At 41.3% G+C, this 13,122-nt stretch overlaps 1 protein-coding gene across 5 annotated transcripts in view; it reads right to left on the reverse strand.

Annotated features, from left to right (window-relative positions):
* Positions 1-13,122, reverse strand: part of PAK3 (p21 (RAC1) activated kinase 3) — a 243,536-nt gene that overhangs the window by 71,754 nt on the left and 158,660 nt on the right. For all 5 annotated transcript variants that reach the window (XM_040323877.1, XM_040323878.1, XM_040323875.1 and 2 more), the window contains one exon: positions 4,876-5,072. In XM_040323877.1, the coding sequence (XP_040179811.1) occupies positions 4,876-5,050 (175 nt within the window). In that variant the 5' untranslated portion in view covers positions 5,051-5,072. The remainder of the gene's footprint in view (positions 1-4,875; positions 5,073-13,122) is intronic.

A 13,122-nucleotide genomic window follows, 5' to 3' on the forward strand; every position in this document is an offset into this window, starting at 1 on the left:
TTGAAGAGGGGGACCATGCAGGCAGGCGCTGCAGGATTTTAATCCATTGCAGTGTATGTTACCAACAGTTTGTTTGGCGACTGTGTTCCCAACTGCCTTGAGATCATTTACAGGCTCCGCCTGTGTAGTTTTGGGCCGATACCTCACTTTTCTCATGATCATCTTTACCCCATAAGGCGAAAGCTTGCATGGCACTCCAGATCGAGGGCAATTGGTAATTTTCTATTTCTTTTATTTGCGAATAATCACTCCAACGGTTGGCTCCTTCTCACAAAGCTGCTTGCTGATGTTCTTGTAGCCATTCAAGCCTTGTGCAGGTCTACAATCTTGTCCCTGATGACCTTTGACAGCTCTTAGGTCTTGCCCATGATGGTGGGTTTATATGAAAGACAAATTCTGTGGACAGTTGTCTTTTATAAACATAACAATCACCTTCTTAAATTGACAGGACTAATCTGTGTAACACATGAGCACATACTGTAACCAGTCTGTGGGAGCCAGAATTATTGTTGGTTGGTAGGGGATCAAATACGTATTTTACTAACTGAACTACAACTCAATTTATAATGTTTGCATCATGCATTTTTTTCTGGAGTTTTGGTTGATATTCTGTCTCTATCATTTAAAAACACACCTATGATAAAAAAAAATTATAGTCCCTTCATTTCTTTGCAAGTGGGCAAACTTACAAAATCTGCAGGGGATCAAATAATGAGTTCCCCCACTGTACATGTAATATAACATATTTACCTGGCTGCAAAGGGAAACAAAAAAAAAACTGGAAACTTCAAAGTTCATTTTTGTGGTTGTTGCAGCTTTAAGGACAGCTCTAAATCCTGGGAACACTGACTTCATCACCCTGCTCCCCGGTGATCCGTAAATAACCCCCAGTGTGGTTGGAAAGACAATTCCAAGTCCAATTCCTTTGGGTTTCCGCACAGTCCCTTGGCACGTGCAGGCAGACTGAAATATAAGCTTTCCTAATGAAAAGCAGCCCAGTAACGTTACACTTAATGGCAGATACCCCAAATTGCTAAAACATGTGGGTATGATTTACAAGATAACAAGTAACACTAAGAATACTGTGTTTCATTGCTTAGTCTGGAACGATCAATGTTGAAGGCATTTCCTCTCTCAAGAGTCTGTTCCACATCATGGTAATTAAAGGTGCAGTCCCAGCCATTCAATTGAAAATAGATTTAAGACTTTCCCTTTTCAGTCTGTGTGCTTCATTTCTTCAATTCTCCTGAACATAATTTACCTTCCTTTTCGGACCTCTGGTTTTTCAGAATATGCTTTACATTTTTTTTTTTTTTGCCTGGACAGAATGGGAATATGGGCATTACATGTATACAAGTGCTTTCTACTTGATAAAATTAACATTGGTAAAGTGAATGAAGGTGTGTTTGTGAACGAAATGCGAATATATACCAGATTAGTCTCAGTGTTTTAATTAGAAAGGAGCAACCTGAGCATCCCTTTATAATCTGCAAGATTTTATTGCAATTTTAATTGCAAGGGATTCCTGTCATCTTACTACAACCATTGTGCAGAATTTTAGGAAACACAGGAAGCCAATTAAGCGAATAGGAAATTCTATTTCTGAGGATGTTCCAAGCACAAACAGTATACAGATCTCCTTCAGTTACCATGGTTGCAAGAAAGCCACATCTGAATGTTTTGGAGGTATCAGAAAATCATAGCGGGCTGCAGACTAAAATGATTCAATTATTTTTAATAATATTAAGATACAAAATAGTTTATGTAGCAACTATATATCTAGGAGAAGCCTGTTGTGTATACTAGATATAGCTACAGTATAGCTGTAAATATAACAAGTAGCCTTGTTTATACATGCAGGGCAAAAGGCAGCTGACATGGGTGTACACATGCCATATGTGACACTTTTCTTTGTGTCCAAGGCAAAATTGATTACCCCCCCCCCCAATTGCATTCAGTAAGCAGTACCGCTAGTAAGGTGGTGACAGATTACTTCCTCCGCTGGTCAAACGCCTCTGAAAAACCATCCAACCATGGATGACTTTTCAGAGGTTACAGACATGATGTTGTACCGAGCAGGTACGAAGGTTCTCTTGTGTGTCCTTCGCTGATGCTCGAAGCTCCTCCTCTTCTGCATGTGCCACCATAGGAAGTTGTTTCCTATGATGGCACACATGTGGGCTTGCTCCATTGACCCACACAACATAGCTCAACCCCATCGCCCCCCTCCCCTGCCTATTCCCTTCTTACTGGATTTGACTGATGGGCAAGTATCTAGGATGGGGGAAGGGGAGAAACAGGCACTGAAAAGTTTTTCCTTTTACCTTCATGTATACAATGCATGAAGGTAAAAAATGATTATAGAACCACTTTAAGGTGATCCAACCTTTTTAAGCTTAGTTTATACTTGCAGTTGGGGGGGGTATAAAAATGTGCAGTTGAGCCATGCGGTTTCCACTCCCCCAAGTGCTTCCTTAACATGTACAGATGCCATGATGCTTTGCAATGTGGTAAAAATGATCCCCACCATTGCATTCAGCAGGCAGTACCACCCATTAAATGAGAACCATTCGGGACCCCTCCTCTCTTACCCCATTTGAAAGTCTTTTTGCTAGTGAAGATCCTACCCCCCACCTGGTATCGGAGCTGTACCGCCTGCTGGGGTCCGCTGCCCCTCTGCCTACACCTGCTTACATACAGAGATGGGAGAGAGATTTGGATCAGGTCCTCACGGAAAACGCAACTGACCCATCTCTACCGCCTCACTCATACTTCCTCCGTAGACTCCAAGACCCAAGAGGCACATTTTAAAATATTGTCTCGCTGGTACCGTGTGCCGACGGACATGGCGTGCATTTACCCTACTGAATCCGGGTTGTGCTGGCGCAGGTGTGGGCACAGGGGTACGCTCCTCCACGTTTGGTGGGATTGCCCCTTGATTGTACCCTTCTGGGCGAATGTTAAGGATCAGATACTGACGATCACAGGGATTGACATCCCCCTCTCTCTGGTGCACTTTCTCCATGTCCCGACAGTCCCTCTAAGTCAGTATAAGAAAAGTAATACCACATTTACTTAACGCAGCCAGGCGGCTGCTTCCAACTTACTGGAAGCAGTCCAAAGTTCCTGGTCGTGAGGACTGGACGCGGGTAGTGAGTGCCATCGGAGAGGCTGAGAGTTGGGTGGCGACCTGCCGTGACCGCCGCGAACAGCATATGGCCATTTGGGCACCGTGGACGGATTACGTCTCGGACCCTAACTTAGTTCCCTGTAGTCTAGATGTCGCTCTGCTAGAACTAGCGGAGCCCTCCCTTAGGACCCGCAGGCTCTCGCTGGAGGAGAGGCCGGACCCCTTAGTGGCTAGTCGAGGAGGTGGTCAGTCGATACTGGAGCTTTGGACTGGAGTGATGCGCCCGGTGTGGAGGTGGACGTGCCCTTCGCTAGCTTTTGAGGTACGCACTGCTCTTCTCTCCCTCCTTTCTTGCCCCCCCCTTTTCTTCCCCTTCTTATCTTCCCCCCTTCTCCTTTCCTGCTCAGTTTCTGGGGCCTCTCCCCCTTTTCCCCTCTCTTCCTCTTATGTTTTATTTCTCTTCTTCATTTTTGTGATATTCTGCCAGTGGGTCTTTTATGCATGTACATGTTGGATATGCTGTGAGGTTAAACGGAACACGCTACTGGACCGAGATTAGTACCTCGGCCTCGCCTAAGTGCCTTTGCTGGCCCCATGGCCCTGGCCCTCTGGCTCATCCTGGGGTGGTGGGTGGTAGTTGGAGGCCTTTGTGCCCCCCCCCCCTCCGCCCTAGGTGTGGGCTACAGGTCTGGGTCCGAGCCTTGCGGCCCCTTCGTCCCCCTATTGTTTTTGGCTTCTTGACATGGCACATATATGAACTCCCTGCCTGGTTCGTCCCCGGTTTTGGGGGTTCAGTGGATACCTTAGCTTTTCCCCTCCGAGGCTCCATTCTGTTGTTGTTTGCCTCCATACCCTCTTGGATGGCTACCCACCTGGCTACCCTGTTGCCCCGGCTGCCGACACCCTCTCGGGTGGTGGCTGCCGTGGTGGTCCCCGGGCTTACAATTGCGTTTAATAAGGCCGTTCATGAATGCATATACATTGCGATATGTCCGAAGTATACTTTGGCTGTTCGACGGTCCTGCGAGGCCGGATTTCGATATGTAAAACACTGTTGGACGTGTCTGTCCTATGCTTTAGATGCCTCCCCCCCCCTTTTTATTTTCTGTTCCTTTTTATTCCTTCAATAAATACTGATTATACAAAAAAAATGAGAACCATTCATCGTCTCGTGGTGCACTGATGTGGGGTTTAAAGGTTTAAAACAGGTGTTCTATCACCTTCTCAGAGGGCACCACATGTGCAAATGAGGACCAAGTCCTAAATTTGAATGCCAATTTTAAAAATATGTATGGCTCCTGAAAAGTTTATGATGGTGCCTAAACTGGAGGGAGTAGTGTGATTGAACAACTACATTTCTTGTGTAACTTTAGCCTGATGATGTAACTGCTAGCAAGTTATATCTTTCATCAATAAGTGATTAAAATTGCCAATGTAGTTTAGCCCTGATTGTGCATATGATCTGTGCAAAATTCACCATAGACCTTTACAGAAACCTCAGTTTGCTGCTTAGGATAGCAGGTGCAGGAGTCACAATTACACAAATTTGTCACATGAATTTTTGCTAAAATGAGAGGCAGACCGATTTTCTATAAATATACAGGCATTTCTGTCCGTGATTTGCCTAATAAACCACAGGATCCTCCTATCCTAGAAGGCAATTTCATCCAATAAGTGAACAACATCAAAAGAACATGGCCCACAGGACACAATGCCTTGTTTACTGTCATACACTGATACTTTACTTTTATCCCCTCCTCCCGGGAAGATGGAGCGCAGCCTGGCTTTCTTGTTCTTCTCTTCGGGTGCCATGGGTAGTGGTTTTGAGCAGTGATTTAATGCTGAAGAATCACGGTTATTACTGTTCATTCTAAGAGGGGGGGCTGGAGGTTTCTCTTCAATATCCACACTATCGGACATCTTCAGCAGTCCTCACAGCCTTCTGTCAAATGAAAAATAAAAAAGAGGATTTAAATTTACAGCTAACCTAATGCTAAACATACATAAAATATGACAGTTCATTTTACATATATTATCATAAAATGTTTTGGTAAATTATGTCCTTCGGGAAAAGCAACTGGCTTACTTTAATCCCCACTCCCCAGCAGCATATCCTTGCTCCCTCCTCTGCTTCATTCAGCTCCAGGGGCCAGGGCTATAGAGAAGTTTGTCACCTGGGAAATACAGAGGAGCAGGCACCATGGACTCACCTTGTGGATTTTGCATGTTAAGTTCATGAGATAGCATAGACAAATCAGCACCGTCACATGGGGAGCCCATAGTCTTGTGGAACTACTGCAGCAACTTGTAGCTTACACAGGGCTACATGGCAGTGAAAGGAAGGTAGATCTATGCTGCTAGAGAGGGCTGCGTTAAAGCGGACCTCCTCCTTTGACCTGCATATTCACTTTAAAGTAAGTCTGTTATAAGATAAATACAGGGGCAACAATTGCTCCCCTCCATTCCTTGAAAAAAAAAAAGGGGGCATACTAAGTGAATGATTTATTACAGCCAGAGGTAAAAAGTAAATCAAAATGAAGGGAAAACCTGCCTGATTGCTAATGACAGCGATTTTAGCATTTTTCTCATTTTCTTTTCCCCAATTGAAATCAGAGAGCCCCTAAATAGGGACTGTTAAGACCTACAGTGGTTATGGTACTGCGGCCTTCTTTCCATCCCTCAATCGCCGAGCATAAGTGATTATCGCTACCATAGGAGGAAGAGGGATAGTGGAGATGAATGCAGGTTTCCAGGATGATTCTTCCCAATGGTTAGAATATTCCCCCAAACATGAGCCAAAACTTCATGAAGGGTGTACCAGGCATAGAACATCTTTATTGAGAAGGCAGGCTCTTATATACACCAAAAAGAATACTTGCAGTAATCAGATGGACAATGACACACTCCACCCACAACAGCATACAATGGTTTACCAACGAGCCCCCCTCAATACACATCTTTTAGTCGACAGACATTCTGTCTCCAAGATAATCTACATGAGCTAAAAGTCAGACATCTGACCTTTAGACTGCTACCTCACAATCCACATTTATCGTCAATATCAATTCATACAATACAGTGGCCATTAGCATAACACAATGGAAGGTCTTTAGGAGCCATCCTAAGGTTCATTTACATCCCTGTAGCAGACGACATTACCACAGCAAGCTTTTATAGTACACCCGCCCTCTCTCTGCCTGGGAGATATCGAGATCAGTTAAGGAATAAACCAATTATCTCCAGGCAGAGAGCACACAATTTTCCCAAAAGTTGGAACACCCCTTTCCATACAAGGTATCCCTACAATTACATATCCCCTAATAGCCCGATCTGGGGGACCAACATATCCAAATTTCACCAAGATCGGTCCAGAGGTTCTTAAAAAAACACTGAACCTATGAGAAAATACAGAATAAAGTCTAATTTTCTTCACAGGGACAAAACATTTTTTTACCTACAAAATAGTCGTATTTATTCTAAGAGGTCATCTACCAGATTTTATTTATAATGAGATGTACCGTAATGTACTGAATTGTAATATTTATTTTCTGAAAAAAAATATATTTTGAAAGAAAAAAAAAATATATTTTTACATCTCATATCAGCGCTAAGCATTATAGTTTATATAATATGGTAACAATCATGTAGTGCCAACCCCAACATAACTTTATAGATATTAAATATAGTTATAAGCAGTTCATAAAGTCCAATGTGAAAAAAAATTCAGTTGAAAGGAAAAAAAAAAAAGTGCAAGGAGATCCAAGAAATGGACAAGATCCCCTGTGGTGATGATTGACGGAAAACAGTGCTTTGAAAGAAGATGGCACAAACTCCAACAAAAAGCATCCAGAGTGGCTTGCCAGATAACAATGATGGGGAGGTCGAACAGCTCATCTGCCCCAAGGGCTATGTCAGTCTTTAAAGGGGTTGTAAAGGAATTTTTTTTTTTCATAATAAGCATCCTTTACCTGCAGACATCCCTCTTTTCACTTCCTCATTGTTCGTTTTTGCTCAGAAGTCGCTTTATTTCTTCTCTGTTCTGTTCACTTCCTGCTTGTCTGATTTTACTTACCACCGTGATGGGAGGCTTTACTGCGGTGGTGAGTAACGTTCTCACCCCCTCCTGGGAACTACATATGTGCGGCAGGACGCTCTCTACATGTTAGAGACTTCAAGGAGGGGTGAATTACTGGGCGTGCCGCAATTCTTACTGGGAAATGTAGTTCTTACATGAACAAACGATGCAAACCAGGAAGTGAATGAGAGAACAGAAACTAAAATGCCGGAGGTGATATAGATGAAGGAATATAATAGGTATTTACTTGTTTTTTAACAGAATCATTACACATTACACTTGCAGACATTAATTTTAGGCACATTTTTTTTCCTTTAGTGACCCTTTAAGCCTGGATCCTCTGAGTATAAGGACTGTGTGACGATTCATAAAGTACCTCTGGATAGGAGAACCTTGAGTGGACTCAAAAAGTAAGGTTTTTCTGTTTGAATCTGTGCAGGGAAGCTGGATTTGGATTCCTGGGCAGCAGTATATGCATCAGCAGTCCAAAAAAATAAAAATCCTAATCCAGCAATCAGCTTGCCTGAACAGATTCAAACAGGAAAGCCTGACTTTCTTGGGGGATATTGTCCATTTATTGGATCACCTTGCACTTTTGTTTTCCTTTTCAACTGAAAATGTTTTCACATTGAACGTATGAACTGCTTATCACTATATTACGATTCATGATGTTTTTCAATTTATGTTGGGGTTAGCGCAACATGCGATTGTTACCATAACCACCTCAATAACAATATGCTCATAAAATAAAAAAACTGTGGCATAAGATCAAAAATGGGTACTTTTGGAGGTGTTCGTACTTTTTCATCTATTAACGGTATATATATTTTATGACAGAAAGTAAAGGACATTTTTAGTCTTTATCTTATGTTGTAAAAAAAATACCACCAGAAAACAAAATTCTGTCTCAAAATATAATATTAATTGTGTTAGTGTTATTATCAGTCAAACGGTCACAGTGCTGAAACCAGAAAAATGTCCTGAAATCAAGGGTGGAACATGATAATGAAGGGTGGAACATGATAATGAAGGGTAGTAAAGTGGTTAAGGCACAAAGAAGTTGCATTTAATTTAAACCCAACAACTACAGGATGTAGTCCACTGTGTTTGTTGAGAAGTTTATTCTTGAAGCTTTTGGCTATAAAAGCTTTTAATACAATATATGAGTAAATGAGTATTCCGTTCAAATTCCTAAGTAAATAGTAACATAAGAAGAGTAACACTAAAATAATGTCCTGGCTCTGTTCACAGTGCAGACAGTAAACCTCTGGGACACAGCTCTTGGCCCAAACTGTAAAGGCTCTTCCTACTCATGTGACATCATTGTGTTTGAATTCATTCTCTGTAATGCAGTACATGTGACAGTCTATAAAAGCAAATCATGCCTAGCTCACAAAACTAACTTAAAACCTCACGCAAATAATTAAAACCCAAAATGTATGTTTTAGGGTGGAAGTTAGCTAGTCAAGTTCTAAAGTAACCTCAAAATAACTTAAAGTGTTACTAAACCCACAACAGCAAAATCAGTCTGTATATGCAGCATAGCATGCTTGTTATACTCACTGTGGAACTTAAGGAGTTAATCCTCTGCATTGTGTAAAAAGGTTGTTTTATCCTGTATGCACAGATCCTATCCTCCTGCACTGTCTTTCTGGAGAAGGCCAGATAACACAGGCAGAGTAACCAACCTGCACATGCTCGGATGTGTATATTATGCTGTAGGGTAGAGAATATTTCCTTGTTGAGCTGAACTAGCCAAGTCAGATAATATTGACATCACACATGTAGGTGTGTGTATACAGGCTGTAGTGGAAATCTCCTCCTACCTCAACTCTCAGTACTGGAGAAACTCTGCAGTTTATCATGTGACCGTGGTATGCAGATCAGTCAAGAAAGGTATATAGTGGCAGTATTTGAATGTAAAAAGCTTTATAAGCTGTGGGCACTGTGTGGGGGGGGGTGAACTATTTTCATATTTCTGGGTTTAGTAACACTTTAAATCAGAACACTAGGTTTTAGTAAACACACCACTTCTGAGTATTGCAACTCTGCCCCCTCAGCATTTAAAAACACACAATTACCATTTACCCCAGGGTTCTTCTGGCTTGTCCAGCAATATCACCTGCCCTTCATCTCTGGTTGGTGGTTCGTAATGCTGCACATTTATGATAATGTGTGAGCACCGTTCATTATCTCAGTTCTCTATCCCAGTGCGATAATGCACCCCAAGAGGTTTATTCAGGACAGCCTGGGCTCAGAGGAAGAGCAGTGAATGACACCCAGCAGAGAGGTAACATCTAGTGACAGAAAGAAAGTACCACAGGAGACAGATCCAGTTTGCGAGAGAGAATTGCATTAAAAGCGGACTTAAATTATTATTTTTTTATAATAGGGCTGTACTTTAAAACTAAACCTTAATTTATGCCTGAATGAATATAAAGGAACAGAATGCTTGAAAAATAACCTTTCCTTAGACCATATGCTTGAGGTTCCTTCTGATGTTGGCTATGTGATCAGGGCCCTTGATCACTTAAAACAATTTATTTTGAATATCGATGCAAGTCAAGTAATTTTCTAGTATCTAGTCTACATATCTATAATCTGCCATATAATCTCCTTTACCCCGCTCAGCAAGACCAGTTATAAAAGGAAATGACAAAAGGATTCTTATGCCGCGTACACACGATCATTTGTCGGCATATAAAAAACGATGTTTTAAAAAAAAGGTCATTTAAAAACGATCGTGTGTGGGCTTCACATAATTTTTCAGGTTCTGAAAAACGAAAAAAAAAAAAAAAAAAAAAAATTGAACATGCTGCATTTTTTAACGACGTTTTAAACAATGTCGTTTTTCGGGTTGTAAAAAATTATCGTGTGTGGGCTAAAACAACGTTAAAAACCCGCGCATGCTCAGAAGCAAGTTATGAGACGGGAGCGCTCGCTCTGGTAAAACTACCGTTCGTAATGGAGTAAGCACATTCATCACGCTGTCACAGACAGAAAAGCGCAAATCATCTTTTACTAACACAAAATCAGCTAAAGCAGCCCAAAGGGTGGCATCATCCGAATAGAACTTCCCCTTTATAGTGCCGTCGTACATCACTGTGCCTTTGCTAGAGCTTTTTTTTTTTTTTTACGATCGTGTGTGGGCAATGTCGTTTTAATGATGAAGTTGGAAAAAACGTAAAGTAGTAGCCGTCTCCTTTCAGACATGCTCATACTCTATGAAACCTCACACAGAACTCCATGTAGTGTGTATCATAGGGTATAAGTCACTGCCATTACTCATTCAGCTTCAGAACTCTATGACCATGACTTTTACTACAGAAGAGAAAAAGAAAAATGTGAATCTGCGCCACAGAATATTTTCAAATTAATAATAAGGAAGATATATATATATATATATATAGTCTAATTAGTATGAGGGGCTGCCCCTGCAGAAAAATCCCCACAAAATGGAGAAAAGTATGAGAAAATAATAAAAAGCAGGTGGTGGCGCCAACCTAAGATGTAGAATGTAGACTGATGTCAATTAATAATTATAGTAAAACAGAAAACCAAAAACCAAAAAATGTTGCGTGATGATCCAAAAACCAAAATACAAATAAAATCAAATCAAAAAAGTGTTCCAGTGCTAAAATCTCATTCCTTCTCTGCTTCATGCAAAAATTAGGTGAATTAATAAAAATATATATAGTGCAATGTGCTTTCAACAAACAGTATTCATACTGTAAGTAAACAGTCTTTATACAAAAAAAGTCCCATGCAATAAATAAATAAAAAAATATATATAAATAATTGAAATAATCAAAAGTGCTGTGTGCTTCTTCCACGTGAGAACAACGTAGATGTAAATCTTCTGTGCAAAAAAACGTGCTCACTCCCTGTGGTCCCGCACTCACCAGATACTTGAACCCCTGCAGGGGTAACAGGCGTTCCCAGTATAATATACTGACAAATCCCTGGATCTTCCCAGAATCTAAAACTCCACCGCTCAGAAGAGGAGACAAATAGATTGCCCAATAGTGTGATACCGTTTTTAAATGATGAACAATTTTTTTATTCACATTAACATTTGTCTCCTCTTCTGAGCGGTGGAGTTTTAGATTCTGGGAAGATCCAGGGATTTGTCAGTATATTATACTGGGAACGCCTGTTACCCCTGCAGGGGTTCAAGTATCTGGTGAGTGCGGGACCACAGGGAGTGAGCACGTTTTTTTACTACAGAAGGTAAGGAGATAGAGGAAAATGTTTGAAATTAAGCTTAAAAGGAGAAGTACAAAGATTGTCTGTCTGTACTTCTCCTCTGGATCATTCTGCACTCATGTGTCCCGTTTTCAGACGACAGTGGGCTGAAGTTTGCTCTCAGCTGATGTCAGAGAGCCAGTGCAGGCTCAGGCAAAATGGCGACAATTAAGTCGGGAACCACCCACATGCCTGGACCAGCACTTGGTTTAGACGCTCAGCATAAGCTGGCCATTTGTGCCCCTCCACAAGCCAGCGCTCCAGTGAGCACAGGCAGAGCAGAGAGCTGCTAAATGGCAGTTAAAAGCTCTCTGCTCATTAAGCCCTGAGAACCGAGTGATCGGCGGAGTTTGATCGCTTGGTTCTCAGTGTTAGAGTTGGCAGGGCACAGATACAACATAGGATCGATGCTGTATCCACCTAGGGAAGTACGATTCTGAAAAAAAAAGCCCATACATCTCTTTTAATGTTCCACCTGCCTTTGTAAAACAGAATACATTATTACTATGTAATATTTTGGATTTAGCTGACTAAACATTTTTTTTCAATAAGTACAAATCCACTTTACATGTCTTTTAAATATGGATGGCAGAGATAGAGATCGGTCTTCTTAGTAGGTTCCCATAGTTTCCTATGAATCAGAAAAAGTGGGGGTTTATACGTTGTGAGCCAATCATGTTCTGTTATACTGTATTACTGTCATTCTAACATGTTTTAGGCACTGTGGCCTCACCAGTATGCTGATGCTCTTTACTGCCAAATAAGCAGACTTAGAATTGAAATTGACACAAAGATCTGCAACACCACAGTGGCTATATGATATAGGAGTACATGAATCACATTCCTGAACAGAATAAAAAAATATTTTTAAGTATATATTTAGTTATTTGGCTAGGAGTTCTAATATCAGTAGGTAATAAAATGAGTAATGAAAGTAATGTGGGCCTTGGACTTATTCAACCCCAGAAGACACAGAATACATAAGGGAGCTGCGCTTAGATGTCCATGAATTTAAAAAAAAAAAATATTACACCATGGATATGGGATACAAATGACACTGTTACAAGTTTACCAAGGGTGTCAAAATACCTTCTTAACTGGGAGGCAGGTACATTGACCACAACAGCTCCCCAACCTAATTCCCACATCGCTTTTTCAGGAACTCAGTGTTGCAGAAGAGTTTGACATTTTCTTAGCATGGGGCATACTGTTTAAACCATAGGGCTTGATTCATAACTCCAAACCTCCAGCATGACACAAAATAATTAGAAAATGTTGAACCGTGTTTGGTAAGGCAGCTACTATTACGTCCGAATTCAACAGTCCCCATCTTGAATTTGTTTACCTAAATATGTTATGCATTCCTTGAATTAATTTTTTATCCTTTAATAAAGGGGTTTAATAACAGGGGGTTACCACAACCTCTATCTTTTGACAGTAATGGCCATAGGGTTAAAGGGGTTGTAAAGGTACACGTTTTTTCACCTTAATACATTCGTTGTATTAAGATGAAAAAAATATCCGAGGATTAGCGCCCCCCCGTTTACTTACCTGACCCCTCGAAAGTCCCACACCGTGAACGCGCTGGCTTCTCGGCCAGGCTTCTTGGCTCATTCATTGGTTGATTGAAAGCAGCACAGCCATTGGCTTGCGCTGCTGTCAATCACATCCA

Source organism: Rana temporaria, chromosome 9, assembly GCF_905171775.1.
Source record: "Rana temporaria chromosome 9, aRanTem1.1, whole genome shotgun sequence".
NCBI classification, from domain to species: domain Eukaryota; kingdom Metazoa; phylum Chordata; class Amphibia; order Anura; family Ranidae; genus Rana; species Rana temporaria.